General features: G+C 40.4%; 1 protein-coding gene across 1 annotated transcript; it reads right to left on the bottom strand.

Moving 5' to 3' along the window:
• Positions 1-8977: 8977 nt before the first annotated feature.
• On the bottom strand, positions 8978-20227 carry MRPL15 (mitochondrial ribosomal protein L15). Its single transcript, XM_069779347.1, has 6 exons — positions 20051-20227; positions 16392-16549; positions 13560-13725; positions 12930-13053; positions 11338-11718; positions 8978-9114 (listed from the first exon to the last, which is right to left on the bottom strand). Exons 1-5 carry the CDS (start codon positions 20147-20149, stop codon positions 11381-11383), a joined length of 885 nt encoding a protein of 294 aa, XP_069635448.1. The 5' UTR covers positions 20150-20227; the 3' UTR covers positions 8978-9114; positions 11338-11380.
• Positions 20228-22049: the final 1822 nt, after the last annotated feature.

Genomic DNA, 22049 nt, shown 5'->3' with positions numbered 1-22049 from the left:
TGTGAGTCTGAAAGATCAGTCTCCTCTTTAGTATGATGGTAGTTGGTCGTATGAGCAGGCAGAGCTAGGCCAGTGACTGTCTGGGCTGGGTTTGCCATTATTCGAAGAAAGGAAATATAATTCTTGCCGCATTACCACATGCAGCTGATAGCAGGGCCTTGCGGGTGAGCTCTGTCAGAGGAGAAAAGACTCCGCCAAACCCCCTTGCTAGACCAGGAGGCAGGTCGCCCCTTTGGCTTCCAACCCAGCTGCAAAGCAGTTCAACCCAGGGATCTGGGTGGCAGGGGGAGGGCACACAAACTGCTCCCCATCCAGGTCACGGCATGGGAGAGGAGGACACGGCAGCACCTCCCTGGGTGATGGGGCTCGCTGTGTGCCATCATCTCCAGGCTGGGACGTCGCTGGAGGACTGTAGCCACCATGTGAGGGGGGTTTCAGGGGGACTTTTAAATGCAGGGGTTTGCTCTGAGTGGTTTCCCCTGGCCATGCCTGCGCATGTTCCCATGTCTGCACTGCCAGGCTCCATACCACCCATTATTTTGGAGCAGACGTATGGACCTAGCTCAACCTTAGGGCACCTGCTACTTGGGTACTACTCCTACCACTGTAACTAAAGCAGCGCAGGACCGACAAAGACTATACAAGTTGCCTGAGGCTCTGAGTAGGTTTTCCAGAAGTGACATCTACCTGTCCACAGAGGCAGAGCCGTAACAGATGCCCTGCTTTATTCCCCGTAGGCACAAGAAGTTACTTTGATACTGGAGAGCTTTATTTTTCCCCACGACGCTGCTTTGAACAAAGGCAGGAATCCTGCACTTGTGGTCTGAAATAATGAAAACAATTGGCTTAGTCTGACCAATGAACAAAACTCCTGTTACCTCAAAAAAAAAAAAAAAAGCAAAGCAAAAGAAGGGGAATCATTATACACTGCATTCCTTATAAACTCAAAGATCTCTTTCAAGGCCTTCAGGGTTCCCAATATTTAGCTTTCAAAATTAAGAATTTGAACTCTCTTTATTACTTATACCTAATCAAAGTCATATTTACCTGTTCTGTGACTCTTGTTCATAACTGATCATTAGCTATTCAGTGTAAATGAAATTAAGTTTAGAAGTCAGGTTTTGTGAATTTTTAAAATAATTATTCAAACTGACTATGGAAATGAACTACCCTTTAACCCTGTTTGTGAGGTCCTTCTGGAGAAACACCAAGGACGGCTGCAAACACGAGTAAGAAAACACAGTTTTCCCTTCAGGCAAATGTTACTGGGCCACAGTTTTGAGACACCCACTGAATTGCACTGTCAGTTTTTCAGATGGGGAAAAAGAACTGCTTTGTATGCATGTGTGTGGACGGTTTTGCTATTCTCATTCCTAGTGTCATGGCTCTGTGAGAGGCCAGCAGGGCAGGGGCTGGCAGCCTGTCCCGTCCCACTGCCCCAGCCGGGAGCCGGGCAGCCGGGGGCACTGGGACAGCCCCAGCCCCGGGGCATCGGGCATCTCCCTGGGGATGGGAACAGGTCACTGGTTGGTGGGTCAGGCAGGGATGACCAGGCTTGCTGGTCCCCTTGCAGCCCTGGAACAAAACTGTGAAAGCTGTGATGATGGAAAAAAAAATAAAATAGGCCACGATGATGTGGACTGCTCTGCATAAAAAAATGCGTTTCTTGTACACAATGTCAGAGCACCTGAATCCCACACTTACGGAAAGACGATGGCTATGATGGAGGCTTGTATTGCTCAGAGACTGGAATCTGCTGCCTTTGACAGAGATATTTGCCTTGAGAATTTGTTAGTCCTCTCTCCAGAGGCATACCTCATCAGAGATAGTTAGCAGGTGAAAAATCAGTGGATTTTAGAATGCACAGAACCTTTGTTTTTTCATGGGCTAATTAGAAACATGCCACAGATACAGAACCAGAGCCATATGCAAAGTTCTGAGTCAGATATAAAAGATTATCTGAAGGAAAAAAAGCCTGCCTTTTCCGTTCAACAACACAGGGCTTGTGCAAGTTCCTAGTTATTTCATTCAGGAAGAATCAAAGTTTCCTTTCAGCCACAGAAAAACATTGAGCTCTGACTCTTTGTGTAGCCAAACACAGTGCTAGTAGCAAACAGTCATGCTGAATCAACCAAAATGTTTATTTCCAATATTTCAAGAAACATTTAAATGACAAAAGACATTTAAAAGACAAAAAATTCCTCCAGTCCCAAGGACTGCTCCAAGAAGGCTTCTTCAGGGCTTCAGTATGGGGTTTCAAGTGAAACGCATTAACATGAGGAACCACTGAGAACCTCTGCAGTCTACTTTTGGAGTCAGTGACTATTCTTATAAGAAGAAGACTGCTTTGGTTCACATTGTGGGAGCTGTTTCCCCAAATTTATATGGCTACTCCTTTTGGTAAAGGTCACACACAATTCTCAGAAGTATATTAATCTAGACAACCAAAGAAAAATCAGAAGCATTCTGGAAGGGTCTTTCAGCTAGGTTTTACTCTTCCTCTTTAATATGCAGTTTGCTAAGGCACAGAACTCAAAGCATTTCCAGAAGGATCAGCAGTGATGATGGAACAGGTAGCGCTTTCCAGGCAGCAGTGTCATTGCAAGATGCTACTGCTGCTCAGCAGATATCAGTAGACAGAAAATTCTGCGACTCAGAGAATAGCCCATTATGTTTGATTTTGGATTCTTTAAAAAAGGATGAGCAAAGAGAATCCAAACATCAAGGTTAGCCATGATTTTATCAAGGAGAAAAACACAAAAGCACCATATTCTGAACTTACCAGTTCAGCCATCTCACAGTTTGCTCACAGCAGCTGCAACGCACAGCTCCCAGGAGACTACATGCAAAACCTTCAGGGCTCCAATATCAAGCTTGAACAAGCTTTCAAGCTACCTTAACTTCATCTTTAGAAGAGTACACGAGAAACACTGAAAACAAAGGCCCAAAGTGATGATGAAATAAATTAACTATTCGCTTTGAAGTTTAAACCTTCCAGAAGGAGAGAATAGTGACTGAACCAGAATTCACTGAAATCCCATAGGAACAAATGCGTCTGGTCACTAGGTGTCAGCCTTGCCTGCACCAGAAGGACACTGGACCTTCTCCCTATCCCAGTGAGCAGATGCAACTCTCAGCACTACAAATCATCATAGCAGTCTTGTAATTTGGGGAAAGGAGCAAAAGAGGATGTTGCTTGTGTGGGATGCTTATGTACCTGGTAATATAGTATTTGTTACCCTCAGGTTTGGATGCTGGAAACAACAGCATGTTCCTTTCATGCCAAGGATATGTGACTGGAGGTCAGATGCAGAGACAGCAGAGGAGTTACGCTCTCAAACAATGAATAAATCAGCAGGGTATAAGCAATGAATCAGTAACTGTTTTGCAAGCTTCACAATATTTACTGTTTATCCTAAAGCACCAGTTCCTGGAATAATGCCATCACATGAAAATGCTGGCTCCCACTTCTTAAATTTGCTTCTAGCCTTGCTGGATACAGGAACAATGCTTGGAAACGAGGTCCCTGCAGGGCTGAAAATGCTAAGGACAACAAAGAAAACCTAAAATGTATTCTTTAAATAATTTCTTGAATACTTACAGTCCATAACAGTACAGTCAGCAAAAACAAAGAGTAATTAAATATGCAGTGGAGTTTCAGTAGTGTTTGCAGAATACTCGTACATTCCTGATTTTGGAATCTCTTCAGATGGAGATTTTCATACCTTGATTCTCATGTTCCCAAGTCTGTGCAAATTATCTCTTCTTTTGCTAGGGCCAACTACAGTACCATAGCTGCATGTCAGTGCCCATAGTGGTCTGCTGCCATTGCAGTGTCCTAATAAGCTGCAAGCAAAGTCATCCAGCTCAGCTGGGAGCAACAGTTCGTACTAGGAAAACATGCACTTTTCACAAGATGCAGCAAAAATTACTTGACAGGGTTTTACCTTCCATTTTCTTTTTCGATTCTCTTAATAGACAGATAAGTTTTTCCACAACAAAGACAGAAAGTATCATAGCATCCCAGTGCTTCGGTTCCCTCAGATAAATACAAATGAGTGTGGAAAAACTGACCCAGGTAGAATTTTGCAACACATTCACATCCTTACTATGGTAATTCATCTCACGATCATTCCACAGTAAACACCTGTCTTTAATGATGAACCTGGAAGGGCTGGAGCCTTCCAATAACAACAATAACAACAAAACCCAACAACAAAGTCACAATTAGCCCAGACATTTCTCAAGTCCTAGAAGTCAGGGCGGCAGCAATGTCACCACAGCCAAGTCCAACATAAAACCAGTAGAATAATATTTTGACTGGAACAGTCTCAAGCCTAGTACATGGCCTATACCCAGACTGCCTGCTGTGGTGATTAGTGCAATCGCCTTGCCAAAAAAAAAAAAAAAAGGAAAAAAAAAGAAAAGAAAAAGAAGGGATAAATGATTGCCTGTGCACTGAAAAACACATCTATGAGGTTTCAGGGACCCAGAAATCACTGAAAACAGGAGAAATGGCAAGTCCAAATCTGTAGAAGGATCAGTCCCAAATCTGTCTTTTATACAAACAACACAATTCATCACAGTAGTTGTAGAGGAGACCCTAAGAGATGCGCTGGACTGCATGTTCTCAGAGAGCAGCGAGACAACATTTGTGTTTAGGTATCTCAGTCACTTTCTCTATTACAAGCATCACTTGCTGAAGCAGACACCTCAGAGTGGTACTATTCTCCTCTCCCATTTTTTCTTTTGAAAATTCAAGTGACTTTAATTTCCATGCTTCACTTACAGAGGAAACACATACGTTAGAGTTAGCACAAACATCAGCAACATATTACATGAGGGCCAAAGAAGGTAGGCAGGCAAATTTTGAATGGCAATACCAGTGCAGGGGTGGGAACTGGGAGTCATCCACCTTGAAAGAATCAAAGGCTTCCAGGTGGGGGTACCACTGATTTCTATATCCTGGAAAAGCTGCAGTCTCCAACAGTTGTAAAATAATGCTGATTGTTTGATTGCCAGCCTTTCACTTCTTGTGGCTCCAAGATGTCCTCTGACTTGTTTTTTATTAAATCAGCATGCTTATTTTCAAAGACAAATACAACCTAGTACATCAAGCTTCAGAATTTCCCAATGGTGAGCTAGGCAATCCACACTGGTGATATGTGGATCCCTAAGGAGAACTTCCAACCATCAACTTCAAGCACCTTGGGTCACTGAAAACACAGAGTGGGATTCAGCTCCAGATACTTAAGTTTTGGGTGTATACAAGTGTGCTATATGTTAAAACTATGGTCACAGTCAGTGGAGCCCACAGTGCAATTTAGTTGCTCAGATATCTGCTTCAGGCTAAACACAGTAATTCTCCAGCCTCCACTGACTATACCAATCAGATTACTGGTGACTATGAAATGAGCTTGGACAACTGTCTACACGTAAGCAATGTAAATTTAGACTTGCATTAATTCTGAAATTAAGACAATACCTCACCATACTAAATTTATAGGGAAGTTGGATTCCAATGATTGAAGCTCTGAACCACAGCTACATTCAACAAAGCAAAGAAAGTATCTCCCTTGTCAGATATTAAGAGTGAATTTCTTTTCTTAATTTAAGGTAGTCCACACTGAGAGCAAAGCAAACTACACCAGCATCACAAAAAAAATCCATAGAGAACAAGTGTACTGTAAATTTACACATCAACTTATTTTTCACAGGCTGCTCTATGTACACAAACCTCTAGCTGTCACCACCTGCCCAAGGAGTAACAATAAAAATATTAACATCAAGAAACGGCAGACTTTCAGGCTAACCTGCCCATATTTAGAGATTAGAGACCAGACAGGACAATCCTATCAGGAGACAGAATGAATCTTACAGAGGCTGGGTTTCCAAAAGTGCAAGAAGACTGATTGGGGCATTGATGTATTGAATGCAAAATTGCCTATCCATTCAGATTTGTACCTAGTGTGTGTAATTCTGAGTTAAGTGCACAGACACCCTTCTAGGGAGTGCTCCTTGACTCTGAGTAAACTCCGAATCCATTGCTCAAAGGGCCCTCCAACCCGGTCGGCGTGTGTCCTGGAATCTGCAAGGTTAACAAGTAAACAACATTGCTGTTGACATTTTTAACAACAAAAGCAACACCAGTCCAGGAAACTCAAGCCACGAAAAACCCCCTCGTATAAACAGATGCAGGAATGATCAACACTTTTCCTGCTCCACAGGCACATAAAACAACCAGATTTTCAAACCCAGAGTGGGCCAGACAGGATGACACTGTGAGAATGATTGAGCCCCGTAGTTCCCACCACTACAACAGGAGAAGTGAGAAGAGACCTCGGGAAGATGCAGATGTGACAGAGGGAATATTAACCAAAGGAGACAGAATAGATCTGAGGGTAGTTTGCTTCCACTGAGAACCCAGTAACTGTTCAGGCAATGCCATATATTTTTGCTACACAAGACCAATACGGGCCACCTGAGCTAGGAGATGAAGCAGCTTAAAAAGTTTGTAATTTTCCTCTAATGGGTAAGAACTCTGTCACAGCTGGACTTCTAACTACATCTTTTCATAAACTAAACCATAACAATAAACTGAAGTACAGACTGTGCGTTATGCAAAACTATTCCCATCTGATCACCTGTCAGGAAATTTTAAGAAATAATTCTGCATGTGGAATATTAAACTGGCCATTTTGGACAGACACAGCATCCTTCTTATTTTAGCGATGTGTAAATGTAACACTTAAATATTTAAAATACGGAACTTGTGCAACAATTTCAAATTAAGAGATAAATTTTTACAGAACATGTGAGTGTTCAACTGTGCAAAATTACCTTTGTATCAGCAATAAAACAGAATATAATAAAATAGCAATGGGAAGCTATCTTCATAATTGATCACTTTTCTATGACTTCCTGGAGCACTAACATCAATTATGGTTGTATGTCAAAACAATGTTGGCACACTGCCAGTGAAGATTCAGGTCAGGGCCACTGATTTATTCATTTATTCCTTTTTGGAAATCGGTGAATGGCACACTGAACTTTTGGTTGTTAAACACAAGTACTATAAGATGAAGTATAATGAATTAAAAGCCAGCATGATGTTGTACATGTAACTAAAAAGGAAAATGCATGTATTTTAACTTCCTTCATTTTGGGTCTGCAGTCAGCCACCTGTAAGCATAGTATTGACTGGCAGCTGTTAGTAGAGTCTATCTCCTAAGAAATAGGTGATTTCTAATTATCAAGGTATGATACAAGGTATGTACTCGTTCAAAGGCCTTTATTTTGATTTCAGTCTCACATATGTAATCAGTTTTATCAAGGAACCATTCAAAAGTATGATGTCGTCGATAAAAATTGACATGGCTTTCAGTATTTTATGGCATAAATAACACTTCTTTTCCTCAGCTACCTGATAAGGCTTTTCCGGTTACAGCAGATTGGGTGCTTCTTGCTGTGTAATACATCGTTGCATATGAAAAACCCCTATCAAAACAGGATATCCAAGGCAATCATTTATCTTATGAACATGAAAACATGGTACATATTCCTAAGTAAAAAGAATGGCCTTAGATGCCAGTGCTGGCTTAGAGCCTTGCATCAGCGAGCCTGACCCTCATATAAACAACAGTCCATTGGAAGGCTGTTTATTATGGATTTATTAGAAACCTTGTCAATAACTTATTTGTGCTTTTGATAATTCTGTATTCAGTTGCCAGGAGACTTGTGCTCCTGACGAGATAAAATGAACAGGAAATCCTCTATAGCCTTGTCACTTTTTTCACTAGTAAATAAAAATCCAAACAACCATTATAAAATACGAGCTACTGTAAACAGAAGAGAGGAAAAAAAGACAAGCGTTGCATATTTTAAATAAAGCAACATACAGCCCTTTTTGCCCTCTCCAATTATAAGATGATAAAAGATCACCTTTATAAAGCAAAATGACCGGATTTTGTGGAACGTGGCTGTTTTGGCTCCAAGGTATTTGTAGCGTTATAGTATCAGAGCCAGGATACAGCTGCCTTGTGACTAAGACGTCGTTCACTGAATAAGTGCTATCCAATCCCTCAACGTCACCAGACATCTGTTTCCTGTTTTCATTCTTTCTTTCACTGTTATCATTTTATCCAAGTTACCCTTTCACCTGAAAACCATTTAGAAACCTACAGAAACCAGCGCGTGCACGCGTGTGTATATCAAAGAAGTTGATTTAGAAAAAAAAAATGGCCAAGAGCAATTTGTTCATTTTAATACAAAGAGCAGGAGTGGAAACAAAGTTGCCCCCCCCCCCCCTTCTCCTCCCCAAAATACACAATGATACATAAACACTTTTGTCTTCTGGTCTTCACTAATATGACTAACTTCCTTCTTTGCTTCCAGTTAAGTAGCTTTCCTGTTGAGTACCACCACCTCCACAAAATACAATTGTGAATTGATTCATAAAAACAGAAACATTATGGCACAAATAAGGGAAGGCAATAAATACTCTTCCCCCCAACCAACTCCCTCCCAAATAGAGGCAGTAGTATTGTAATAACAAAAAGAAAAAAAAAAGTAAAAAAAAAAATATTACTTGTCATTTAAGGTTCCAAACCAACAATCATCAGGATGCAGAACAGGATACATCTAAAGTGAGAAAGTTATTTACTTCACATTCAAGTTAACACTAGCTATACTTTTTTTGGCACACAGTATTATTCTCAATGTGCCAAAAAAGTGTTGTGCACCTTATAAAATATGAATGTTAACGCCACTAAGACCAAATTCCTGCTATTCACAATCCAATTTTATATTGGTGTTGTTTTGCTGTTTCACCTATACTTAAACCACAAGTCAGGAGAATAACCATTACTGATAGCATCTAACACATATTAACAACAAACAATAGAAGCTAAAGCATAAGTTGTCAAAAATTAGTGACTCTCCATTGTTAAGCTCTGGATTTCAGATTCTTTAAACAGCATGAGAATAGAAAACTTGTTTTATTTTGTTTTGTGATTACAGATGCTCATATTAATTGACAAGGCAGTTTGTTGAGTGAAGCAAAAATCTGGGCTGGTTGACAAACACCAACAAAATTCATCCACTTCTTGGTATTTTCTGAAAGAAAAAGAAGATCTTTTAAATTTTTTTTTTTCTTACCCCCTCCAACGTGGAGGCACACCAGTGAAATACAGGTGTTATACAGGAGAAACATGAGATTCTGGCACTCAGAGGGCTTTCCCTGGGAGATGGGATGGTTTGGCAGCTACAGAAAACCTTAAGTAGCATTTCCCAAGGCACATGAAAATTGGAAAGCAAGACTTCTTCTTGTGTTCTGGTCTTCCGCACCATTTCCTGCATCCTATTAACAAAATTATCCTTATTTTAAAGCCAAATTCAGCTTCCATTAAAGTTCATGTAATTATGAAGCATCTCATTAACTTCTGAGGAGTCAGAGCAAGTTCTGATAGATTAACTTAAGTCTCCTCTCTCATCTTCCAATTTACTGCTTGGTTCACATCCTGGTTTCAGCTGGGATAGAGTTAATTTTCTTTTTAGTAGCTGGTACAGTGTATTTTGGATTTAGTGCAAGAATAATGTTGATAACACACTGATGTTTTAGGATAAGCGCTACTTAGCAACAATTAAGTTGAGGATTTTTCAGTTTCCCATGCTCTGCCAGCAGGCAGGTGTACAAGAAGCCGGGAGGGAGCACAGCCAGGACAGCTGACCCAAACTAGCCAAAGGGATATTCCATACCATAAAACTTCATGCCCAGTATATAAACGGGGGAGTTGGCCAGGGGGGCAGATCATTGCTCAGGTATCAGTCAGTAGGTGGTGAGCAACTGCACTGTACATGACTTGGTTTTTTCTTTATTTTATTTTATTCATTACAATTATTCTATTTTATTATTGTTACTAATATATTTTTTTTACTTAGTTATTAAATCATTCTTATCTCAACCCACAAGTTTCACTTTTTTTCCAGTTCTCCTCCCCATCCTAGTGGGAGGGAAGGGAGTAAGCGAGCAGCTGTATGGTGCCTAGCTGCTGGCTGGGCTTAAACCACGACAGTTCCTCATCCCAAATGCCCAATCCTAAGCTTCCTAGAATGAAACCTAGAATATTCTTGCACAGTAATAGTATAGTATTCTGGAGAGATTGATGAAACAAACATTTGTTGGAAAGTATTTTTCAAGATTGTATCAAGTTGGTGCGATTAAAACACTGTTTCCCATAAAAATAATTTCTTCATAACTTTTCACAACATCTAAATTCATTTGTCCACTGTCATATATGCAATCTGTGATCAAGCTGAAAACTGAATCCAATTGCGTACTTTGTCCATCGCACCCCCATCCTTCACAATCTACTGTCACTGTCTAATATTCTTTGACTCTTGATTCTGCTATGCATTTTTATTAATGACATCACATTTGTGTCTGGACAAGTTTTAAATTCTGTTTGAAAAATAAAAGCCATTGATTTGTCAGGCATTGGAACAGGCTGCCCGGGGAAGTGATGGAGTCACCGTCCCTGGAGGTGTTCAAAAAACGTGTAGACATGGCACTTCAGGACATGGTTTAGTGGGCATGGTGGTGTTGGGTTGGCAGTTGGACTCAATCATCTTAGAGGTCCCTTCCAACCTAAACAATTCTATGATTCCATGATTAAGATAGCTATCTTTTTTTTTTTTTTCCTCCTAAATTTAGAAAGTTCTTTTAAACTGCACACCCTGTCTTTCTCAAATCCATCTGAAGGAATAAGTCAAAAATCAAGACCTCTCAAGCTCTAGTGCTATTGATGGCAATGGCAAAATCCAAAATATTGCTATGGAATTGAAAAGGTTAATAAATTCCTCTGTACTTTGTTGTTTCTGGTCATTCTTAATTTTCCCCATCTAAAAATAGATGGTCTATCTCTTAGAGGTATTTAAGATACCATTTTCTAAAACATAATGTTATGTAATATGATTGTAAAACTAATACTAGTTTTGTACTGCCACATTTCTGATTTTAAATTTGGGGAGAGAGGGTAATATAAACTACTTATTTGGTCAAGTTATTCTTTGGAATCATCCTCTGAAATAAATGCAACACTGAAACATTTTGTCTGAAAAAATAACTGGCAAATCATTGCAAGAGAAAGTGCCCAAACACACTCTTTATGTCAGACTCTACACTGTTTCCAAATATTAAGATTTTTCATACACTGTATTATGACAATAAAGAAGTTGAGAGCTACACCAGAAGATTACATAAACAAAAATTTATGTTTTGTCTAGTGTAACAGGAGTCTTAAAAAAAACAAACACCACTTCGTATCCATTATTTCATACCCAGATGTTTCCTGTACACCTGCAGTTGTCTCCAGTCCTGAATTCATGAGCTATAGTATTTTAACAGCCTCTCATCAGTTGGTTTTAGAATTTTCTTGTCTGCCATGTTTACGATCCATCCTGGAGCAAGACCAAAAAATATCTGTCGAGGATCCTTGCGTGCACTTAACATTTTGAAGAGCTCATCCTTCGTTATGTCTGGTAAGACATAGCCGTATTTCTTGGCAAGTTCAAGTCTGGCTTCCGCAACCTTAGATGGATCTGCCAGGTAACCACGATTCCTGGCATCTGTGTAGTAACGGACTAGATCTTCTGGTGGAAGCATTCGCTTTGGAATAGGCTGGCCACGCAGAAAAAATACTACTGGCTTACATAAAATTTCTGTGGGTGAACATGAAAGAAAATTAGATACTATGCTTTGTAATACATATTTAAAGACATTAAATGACACCTTCTTATTTAGTATTTTGTGCTAAATAGATTATTATATTCTTATTAAAAAGCATCAAGCAAAAACCCAAGCCTTAAGAATAATCTTGTTGAGAATGAGATAGTGGTTTACAAGTTGCACTTAACCAAACAAACAACTCTGTTTTCACTGATATTTATAGTGACAATCTGGATGAATCATTACTTCTAATATATTTAGAATGCCCACTTTGGAAAGACACAATAACTAAGCTAGATGCCACCATTTATTTAAAGGACTGACTTCCAGGTTAGAAGCAATGCATTTGCACGGCTGTTTACACAGTGTACCAACAAATGTCAAATTTAGTGCTTCTGTAAGTATTTTAAATAAAGAATCAATGGCACATGCACCTATTTAATCATTGTGAGACTATCCTCTCCTCCTCAAGTTTTACTGAATTTGGCAAATTACATTCCAGATCCTTTTAACCTTAATATTTTGATTATTTTCTGGACTGGAAAAAACAAAATTGTATCACTCCAGGGTAACATATTTTGCACACTAAAAATGTCTATTCCTCTTGTTCTCAGCCTCATTCATACATGAAAGCTCCATTATTGTCAATAAAAACTGCATGAATGAATATTAGGCAGGATGCAGCCTCAAGCAAAGCAAAGCCTCGTTCTTCAGTGAAAGTGTTCTGAAAACAATAGTCATTTTGACTGGAATGATTCTGAGCTTGTAACTTAGTTATTTCCTCACTTTAACTGAAAAAGTATTTTAAATTAAAAATATAAACATCCACAGTGGTTTTTAAATCTAATTTTTTTCCTGAATTTTCTTAGTGTTATTAAACACATGAGAAAGTTAGAAGACAAAAATTCAAAGAAACAACCTTTTATTAGTTCCTCTGTTTACAAAGCTACTTGGATTTCTTTAACTGGCTGATTGGTAAATGACTACTAACACTGGTAGGGCTAAACAGGTGAATGGTAAAAAAAAAGCAAAACTGAGGATGCATTACAGTTCAACATTTGTATAACAACGCATTGTTGAAGCTTTTAGAATAGAAGTGGATTATTTTCCAGTAAGAACTATGTTTGAAACTATGATTTGGATTGTTTAATCTTCACACATTAAAAAAAAAAAAAAAAAGGCAGAAATGAAAAGAAGTTCTTACCCAAACTCCTTGGATCGTAGAACGATGTTGTTACAACACCTCCATTTTTTTCTACGGCTGCAATTGCTAATTCAGATGCCCACTGCACTTCAATATTTACTTTTGCTGAAAAAATATCAGCACCCTGTACATTTCAACACATATTAGAGTAACATTAAAATGAGTATTTTTGGACAAATATTCATTCTTCTCTGCAAAGTTGTGAGAAACATTAAATCCTGCAAAACATTATTATTTGTCTGTTCCCTGCACCAAGACAGGTAACCAAATTGCTCTAACTCAGTCACCTGGGTCAAATGAAAAAAACCCTCTGCCTTTCCAAAATATTCATACATTTCTTTCACTACTTTAGAGTCTTCTGTTTTAAAATACTAGTTCGACCTCTTGTTATGTGCTCCTTAACTATCATTTTTGTAGTCCCTCAGGTCTTAAAACATCATCCTGGATTTTTTTTGCGAACACACAGTGCCCTCTAGTGGATTTATTATCACAAAAATTCCGCAGCAAACTAATTTAGAGAAGCAAAGAAGCTTCCAAAACATGGGAAGGACAATCTGACAACCTGGTATGGAAAAACTGAAAACCCAAGGCTTCATCCTGCCTGAAGTAAAAAGTGTCTCGTATGCATACCTCCTCCACCAGCTGGACACCATAATCCCTTTTGAGAGGTTGCACTGTTACACCTCTGGCATTAGTGAGCTGCGTTAAGTCAATTGGTTGCATGGGATCAACTCTGCCCAAATCAATCAGGTACTGGAGCCTCTGAAGACTGAGGGGTTGATACTGACGCCTGCGGCTGGGGAGAGGAAAGCAAAAAAAAACCCAAACAAAATAATGAGACATTTACAAAATTGAAGCTTTAATAGGAACTGGTCAACTGAGATTCACCACACGGTATTCTATTTTCTACCTACTCCTAGAACTACCAAGTAAACATTTAAAACACACCTATCCATAAACAAAAACTTTAATTTAATGCAAATACAAGCCCTAGTTACAGCCCCCAAGACTCCATTGTGCCTTCAGCTTTGCTCACACATCCCCACCTCCGATATGACATTAATCATTTTGCTGTTGCTGAGCTCAATTTACTCCAGAATACCTCTCTACCTGCTGACTGGTTTAAGGAAGCAAGAAAGATGAAGAAATTAAAGTGTCAGCATTTCTTGGTAAGTCAACAGGATTCTAAAGAGCTACCATCTTCAAAGGGAATCCAGTTTGGTAGCTTCACTGATACATTCAGAAAATTTGACAAAAAAAACCAGAGTCAAAACCAAATATACACTCTCCCCCAAAAATTTAGTCAAAGGCTATCAGCCAAATGCTGTATGTGCTCCTGCATAGCTTGCTTCTATCCAACAAGATTTTTTAGTCCATTATCACTGTACCTGACATCTCTCAAGTACTGAATGGAATCTTCCTCAAAAGATCACCAAGGAAGAGAAATATTGAGAAAATATGCATTAAACCATATCCCCAAAGGAAGTTGGAATATTTTGTCAATAGCCATCAGCTTCCGCAGAATCTACTTTTGTGTTTTATGAAATTCTAACTTTATTACACAAACCAATCCTTCGAACAGTTTTCCCAATCCCAGTGTCTATGCCTACTGCATACCATTTATGCTGATGCTCAAAACTGTCTCATACAATCAGTGTGACCACTGCTAGAGGAAATTTGTGAGTGGTAGCAGAAAAACTGAGAAGAAGCTTGTCTCTGTTACTGGCAAGCTAACTAAGACAGACAAGCAACAGAATTTGCACTGTCAGACAGTTCCTAAAAGAGCAAAAGTGCTAGAAGTGGAGGAACACAACTGCAGAAAGAAGACTGAGGTGAAGATAAACAGGCAGAGACGTTGCCCAGCATGCTGCCATCCTGCCACAATAGCATCTTTCAAGTGCACTTACAATATTCACTAGAAAAACATTTACAATAGCCTGACATTGAAATTTTGCAAGCAACATTGAAAAGAAATTACAGAGCACTTTCTTTGTTTCCACATGCTGTCAGATGTGGTTAAAAAAAAGCAAGACCCTGTTAATTTCTTGTCACTGCAGAAGCTTGGATTTTTGCAGTTGGTTATTCATGAACTCGTGACCATTGTTAGCATAAGAAGCTCAGTGTCTGCATTCTGCAGCATTTCCTTTGTAGGACTGCAGATCTACACTCTGTCTTCAGCTATCAAAAGTGCTTCTCATTTACTCTTTTAATAACTTAAGCAAACAGGAGAAAATGACAGTACTTGGAAACAGAGTTTGAATCACACTTCAAAACTAGTAAGACTCACAGAGAAAACCTTTAATAACCAGGACAGGTCTGTAAGTTATACTGCATGCATAAAGAATGGAAATATAGAAAAGCACAGCTATTTGATGAAGTTATATCAGCAAATGAAACATGAAATCAAACTGCAAGTTTAACAATTCACAAAAAAATACACATTAGTCTTTTCATTCTTGAACAGTCTGCTAGGGGTGGCATGTTTTTATTACTACTGCCTATAAGAGTATTGCATGGGTACAGAAGTTTTCATAACCACACCTAAAAGCAACAAAATGGTTAGTGACCCAGGTAACATACATGCTATCTTAGGAAACAAAACCAGCTTTAAACAACAAAAAATTTTTAAACATCAAAATTTTGTAATTGACAGTGTAAGTGAAGGAAATGAAGAAAACACTGGCATACAGCTCTCCAGCTAAGAACAGTGACTGGAGAAAAGACATGTTAGAAGAATAATTTTAAACATTAAAAAGCTGGAAGATGGACATGGCACAAACAAGCACAATGTGAAAAGAGGACGGAAGTGTCAAACAAGGCAGAATGCGTGAGGAGAACAATGGTGAAAGATGACTTAATGGCCTCATCCAGCAGATTTGCTATCAAAGAGCCTGTTAAGATCCTAGGTGGAACAGATGGAGTACAGACAGACAAAGACCCCAGTGTTGCAGGGCTAAAAAAGGCTGAGTAATGAAGAAAAGCAGAATTGTTTGGCTAGCAGCAGATCAGAACTTAAGGTGAATAAAGCAAAGAGAAATAACAAAGCAAGGCTTTGGACTACATTTCCATACCCAACATCCTCACTCAAGTCAATGGGACTGTTCCCAGTCAGTTCACTAAGTTATCTGCTGCACAGACAGGCAGAAAGAAACAAGCATATATGAAGGAGTGGTTTCAGAGGTAAAAGGCACTCAGCTGTAGGAGGAAGGGTAGCCTGCTACATATGAGGAATTATGCAAAGAAAAGGGCAAATAAGCAAAGCTGTAAAACAACAGAAAATAAGTGATTAAAAAAATAATCTCACAAAAAATTGAACATTCTGTTGGTAAGGAAGCTAACAGTCTGAGAGGAATATCTCATTTTCAGTTAGGCCTGGTTTAGCATATTAGATTTTGCCTTCAGGAGGAAGATCCAAGAAAAGCAGACAATGATTAATTTCTGAGTAAATGTGAAGAAACTTACCTATGTCCCTCATTAAACCCATATTTTGGTATGGCCAAGTAAAATGGAGTTTGACCACCCTCAAAGCCTAATCGGGGGCGATTTCCTCTTTGTCTTTCTCCTTTGTGACCTCGACCACACTTCCTACCTCCATATCTTCCACGGCCACGTCTTCTCTCCTTGAAAACAATCAATGATACATTTAGTCAACTACTTTGGAAATAAATATCTATAAAACGTAAGATTTCAGAGATATAAACAACTGAGCAAAATGCTGATTCTGAAGGAAAAATTAAGAGATAGCTGTTTTCTACAGGGAAAAATAGTCAGAAAAGCAGTTAATGTGATTTTTGCAGACCACAGCTCTAGGCAGGCACCACAAAGAGTCTGAAAGTTTACATGAACACATATTGTGATAAAATGAATACTAGTATTTAATCCTACCTCTTATAACCTGCACTCTCCAAGTTAAGAGAATTTTCCTGAATTTACTATTGATATTTTCTCCTATTTCACAAGCAAGTTGCTCAGTGCTCAGAAGTTTCCGAACACTGACAATGAAAAAAGAACTTTAAAAAAAAAAAAAAAAAAAAAAATCAATTGTACTTCAAGGGGCAGGGAAACAGACTGTATATGCTATGCACAAATATAATTCTTTTCACGGACTCAGACTTTCCAAAGAGTCTGCAACTTTGCCATTTCTAGTGACTACAAATCAAAAAAGAGAAAATTGCATTTTAAACCTTTATTATTTTTTAAATTAAGACTGTGATACTAAGCTATTAGTTCCCTGAGCACTTTGAAGTAGCACTGCAGCCATAAGTAGCAGTTCAGCAATCTTCTTGCACTCACCTCCTATTTGTGCCAGCAGAAACACTTGCACAGCCAAATGGTGAATGGGATCAAAGAGATAAGCAAAGGTAAAACCTTTTTTTTTTAAAAAAAATTAAAATCCAGGTCAGTTGCACCCTTCAGTACAATTCATGAGTATGCAAGTATCTATAGGATTACAAAACAGGCAGTAACCAAGGGACCAAATGAGCAGCTGGGAGCGACCACTATTAAATGAAGCAGTGCCAGCTCACTCTGACCTAACTAATCAAGTTTTCTGTGTAAGGTGACTTCATTTAATTCACGTACTAAAAAATGTGCAGCACTAAGGCTCATTTTGATTTCTTACACTTTGTCAGGGATAAGATAGAGCCAGGAGCTTCAGAATCCTTGCCGCCGTGCTGCACGTGGTAGAGTTCACTGTTCAGCTCCAAGAGGCACAATCACATCTGTGCATCACTTTGATGGATCCATTTGATCTTACAAAGTTTTTCCCATTGAACCTAACATTCACTGGAGTGTAAACGCATGTGGAAAGAGCAATGTCATGCTGCTAACTAGTCTCATATCTGTACAACACAATTCACACATTTGCTATTCTCCACTGTGTTCCTCAACATGAATCAGTCAGGCTGGGAGACACATAAAGCAACACATTCTAAACAGTATTTGTACTATAAGCTAACTTTGGTTAAATCACAGCATAGTCACTGTTGGATCAATAATAATGTAAATAATTCATTATTAAAGAGACTACAATAAGCCCCTTCAATTTCTCATTTTTTGTATTCAACAGTCAGAGAGCCAAACTTCAAGCACCCCTAATCCTACAAACCACTCTACGCAGTTAGGACTGCAGCAAGGAGTATTGAGTAAAACTCAGGTCTGAAAACTGTTCATTACATCATGGTACTTGATTATTAGCCTAACACAACAAAGACATAAACTAGGATGTTTTATGCTCTTTATTGTCTCTGTAAGTTTTCCAAAGTTGTGGAGCACTTAACATGTACTGAAATATCAATAGAAAAGTCAGTACGGACATGCATGAGAAAAAAATGCATTAATTTGAAATATCATCTGACCTAAGATGCACAGTTTACCTGTATTAATACTAAATAGTATAGAGTTCAAGTGCAGTTTTGCGCTGGACTAGACATCCCTGCCACCAGAGGAAGCTGACTTGTCCCCAGCCCACATGCTATGCTTCTTTACTCACAGCACCTCTTGTGCTGACACAAGCAGTTGTGTGGCTCTGTATTGGACAGGTCAGGGAATTAAACTAGATGAAAACTAATTTTTGTCACTAGTTTTCAACTGGTTTAGTTCCCTGCTCTGGCTCACCACACAACCTCTTGCAGCACTACAAAATACAAAGCGGGTGTGAGCACCTGGAGGTAGATGGAGGGCGCAGCTGACCCACCCACCCTTTCTGGCAGTTGCCCATACACACACTAGATTACACAGTGACTTCGGTTGACACACGTACACTGACAGTATCTGGTCACAACTGGAATCTAATCAGTACACTGACCAGATTTTAGACTGTCAGAAGAGCCAATCAAAACTTTTTTTTTTTTGCTGCAACTTCTGTTTGTGAAGTCAAATGCTCTTAAATCTGCTTATCTAAGAACTTCATTAATCACAGAATAAGGCTGTCAGACACCGAAGAAACAGAGCCGAGGTCACTTGCACAAACTCTACCTGAAGGCAAACAGTTAGCAGTAACATGGGGAAAAGAATGCTCATTTCCTAGATGGAGTTGCAAGTTACTTGCTAAAGACCCAGTGAACATACAAAATCCCTCTACTTTCAAGATTTAAAAAAAAAAAAAGTGTTTTCCTAAACCCAACAGCTACCTTGAAAAACAAAAAGTGCTGAGACCAAACACTATGAGGAAAGCATCAGTTCTAGCAAACCTCAAGTTCAGACTATCTCACAACTTCTGGATGCTAAGCCTGAAAATAGCCGGATTAGTTTGAAAAAGCTTAAGAATCACCACTCCAGTCCTGTACAGGGCTGCTTCTTCCAGTTCTGCTTGACCCTGGCCAAGCTGGGTGTACACAGCTCCAAGTGAAGTAACTTTACAGGGGAACCCCAAGAGCTGCAGGGGGGAAGAATTTCCATTCTCTTGTCTTGTCACAGGTTTACGGGATTACAACTACGCAGCACTCACCAGCTCTGTAGGCATCTCTGAGGAGCCTTAAGCACTGACAGGGAAGTGCTGCTTGGTGCTCCCTGCCGATTCTCTATTCCTATGACTTTAGCCCTTGAACCTCATCCCCCTGTTCACTGATATTTCCCCTAAACCAGATGGGTTTCATCCTGGTTTCTTTTCTTTACTCCTCTATCACTCTACAAGGAGACAGGGAAGAGAACGTTTAGTTTTGTTCTTGAGAAAGCAGTAGTAACAGGAATCGTGGGCCGGCATCACATTCCTTTTCTTTTTAAGCCTTTTAATCTTCCCTTTTCAAGTGTATTACTCTATCCCAGAAACAGGTGGTATTCCATACTTTTTTACTGTTTCCCTCTGCCCCCCAATGATGGCATTCTGAGGGTTAGCTAGGGCCACTCAGCCCTTTCTCTGTGGGGATGGCTACTCACACCGGTTACGAGACACACAAAAGACAAGAGAGCCAACACGCACAGCACTGCCACCCATTCCTCAGCCTTCCCATGCCTATTTTGGCCAGGCCGCTCTCCCGGGCCTGCCGCAGCCTCCCCAAAGGGCTTCTGACAGCCCCCGAGGCAGCCGCCACCAGGGCCGGGCGTGCCCGCTGCCGAGGCACAGTCCTGCCGCCGGAGAGAAAGCATGCCCGCGACCCACCCGACAAACTGCAGGCACTCACCGGCTTTTTGGAGCCTGGGCTGGGCCTTAGGTTGGCCAGACTGACCCTGGGCAGCGACCGCAGCAGCTCCAGAGCCTTGCTCCGGCCATTCCCGCTCATGTCCGCTCACCTCCCAAGGGCGGCAGCGACCGCCCGCCCGGGCGAGCTGCTTTACGGCAGAACCGTAAACCGCACCTCCCGCGCCTTCCCAACAGTGTCGCGCAGCCGCCGCCGCCGCCGCCGGCGGGGGTCGGTCCCAAAGGACATTTCGTTTTCCATTATTCACACAGATCTCAGCCGAAGTGTTTTAAAGCCAAGCCTTTCAAGCCATCAGGCTGCGTCTAAAACCGGCTGACTGACGGCGCGCAGAACACCGATCTAACGAGAGTGCAGCGCCCTGCGCCCATCCAAAAAGTTGGAAGGCGGGAACGGGCTGGGAACGTGCCTTACCGTTCGAGGCTTCCCTTGCGCTGCTGCAGTGCTTGATCACCTTTACTGCTTTAACCTTAAAAAGTGGACCTACTGGAAAACCAGACAGCCGTGGGAAGGTAGTTAGTTAGTTAGTTAGTTACCCTCTGGCGCAGGCTTACCGGAGCGAAGGACGGAGCGGGGGAAGCTGCCGCTGAGAAGTTGCAGGGCGGGAAGGCCGGTTCCCGCTGTGACTGTCAGCCGGTACGCCTCAGCGTCATACCCTGCTTTTGGTCCCCAAAATCCTGTTTGACCAAAACGTCCTTCCATGTTGAATGTCTGCTTCAGATTACCTCCCAGAGAAAAGGCCCTGCAAGAGCTCGGCCAGTTCTGAGAGTAAATAGGGGTGAAATGGAAACCATGTTGCAGGAATCTGTGAGTTTCAGTATGAAATCTGTATTGCTTCTTACCCCCCTCAAAAAAAAAAATCAATAAAAATTACAATGTAACAATGCAGGTGAAATGGTGGTATGGACAACTGATACCGAAAAGTCCCTCGAAGAAACTCTCTAAGACTCGTTTTGGAGTTTAGAAAGCAGGCATTCTTTATTGCAGCGCTGGATGCACGGGGGATAGTTCAACCTAGCGTGCATGCCACAGCTTTAGCACTAGCAGGTTATATAGAATAACTAATTGCATATTAATCAGATTAGTATACATGTACATAAAAATAATTGCAACTGATTATCTTAGTACTGCCTACATCCGATCATGCACAATGAAGGATCCATTTGAGTCGAAGGGCTGCTTTTGCGACCACCGACCCATTTGAAGTTCTTGTTGGCTGTCCTTGAAGTCTTTATTCCTGTCCTTGTTCTTTGATCTTGAAGCTTAACGCAGCTTCAATCACGTGTGGTCAGTTTCAACATTGTTCTCATCTAGCGTACAGGAACATCTAGTCATAAGAGCAAAGAACTGCAAAACTTATGAGTAACTACCTCTACTAGTTAATTGCTTGGCTATACTTTTGTCTATTGTTTCAATCATAGTGTTAGTATAAGATTTCTAATAATTATTTACCAACTCTCACTTTTACAGTCACCTAGCAGCAAACCAGTTTCCACAGCTGGTACAAAATATCAAAACCGTCAAAATATTTAGACATACCATACAGAATGTATGGAAATATGCTATCACAACCATCTTATCAAAGTCCATTTCAGCCACTATGATAGGGAAAAATACATAGTTTAGAGCACGCTTTGCCTGGTAAAGCTCTCACTACTTTAAGCAGAACCTTGAAATTAGGTAGAAAACTATCACTCATATCTCACTGTAAAGAGACAGCCAACTTACAAGTCTTCGAAACATTCGTAATTCAGACGTTTTCGGCAATCCCTTCAGGATTTCAGCAGCTCAGTCCCTTGAACGTTTGTCTGTAACCGGCAGGCTGCCCCATGCCCGCACGGGCCATCCCACTGCTGCCTGACTCGCCTCTGCCCAATCCACGCAGAGCTCGTGTTTCTCCCGTGACCCTCAGCCATGCTAGCAGCAACCGGGAATTCAGGTTAAGATCATTCCAGCTGTACTGACCAAAAGATTAGAAGCTTGG

Source organism: Haliaeetus albicilla, chromosome 3, assembly GCF_947461875.1.
Source record: "Haliaeetus albicilla chromosome 3, bHalAlb1.1, whole genome shotgun sequence".
Taxonomy (NCBI): domain Eukaryota; kingdom Metazoa; phylum Chordata; class Aves; order Accipitriformes; family Accipitridae; genus Haliaeetus; species Haliaeetus albicilla.
This window is presented reverse-complemented; position numbering and strand designations above follow the sequence as displayed.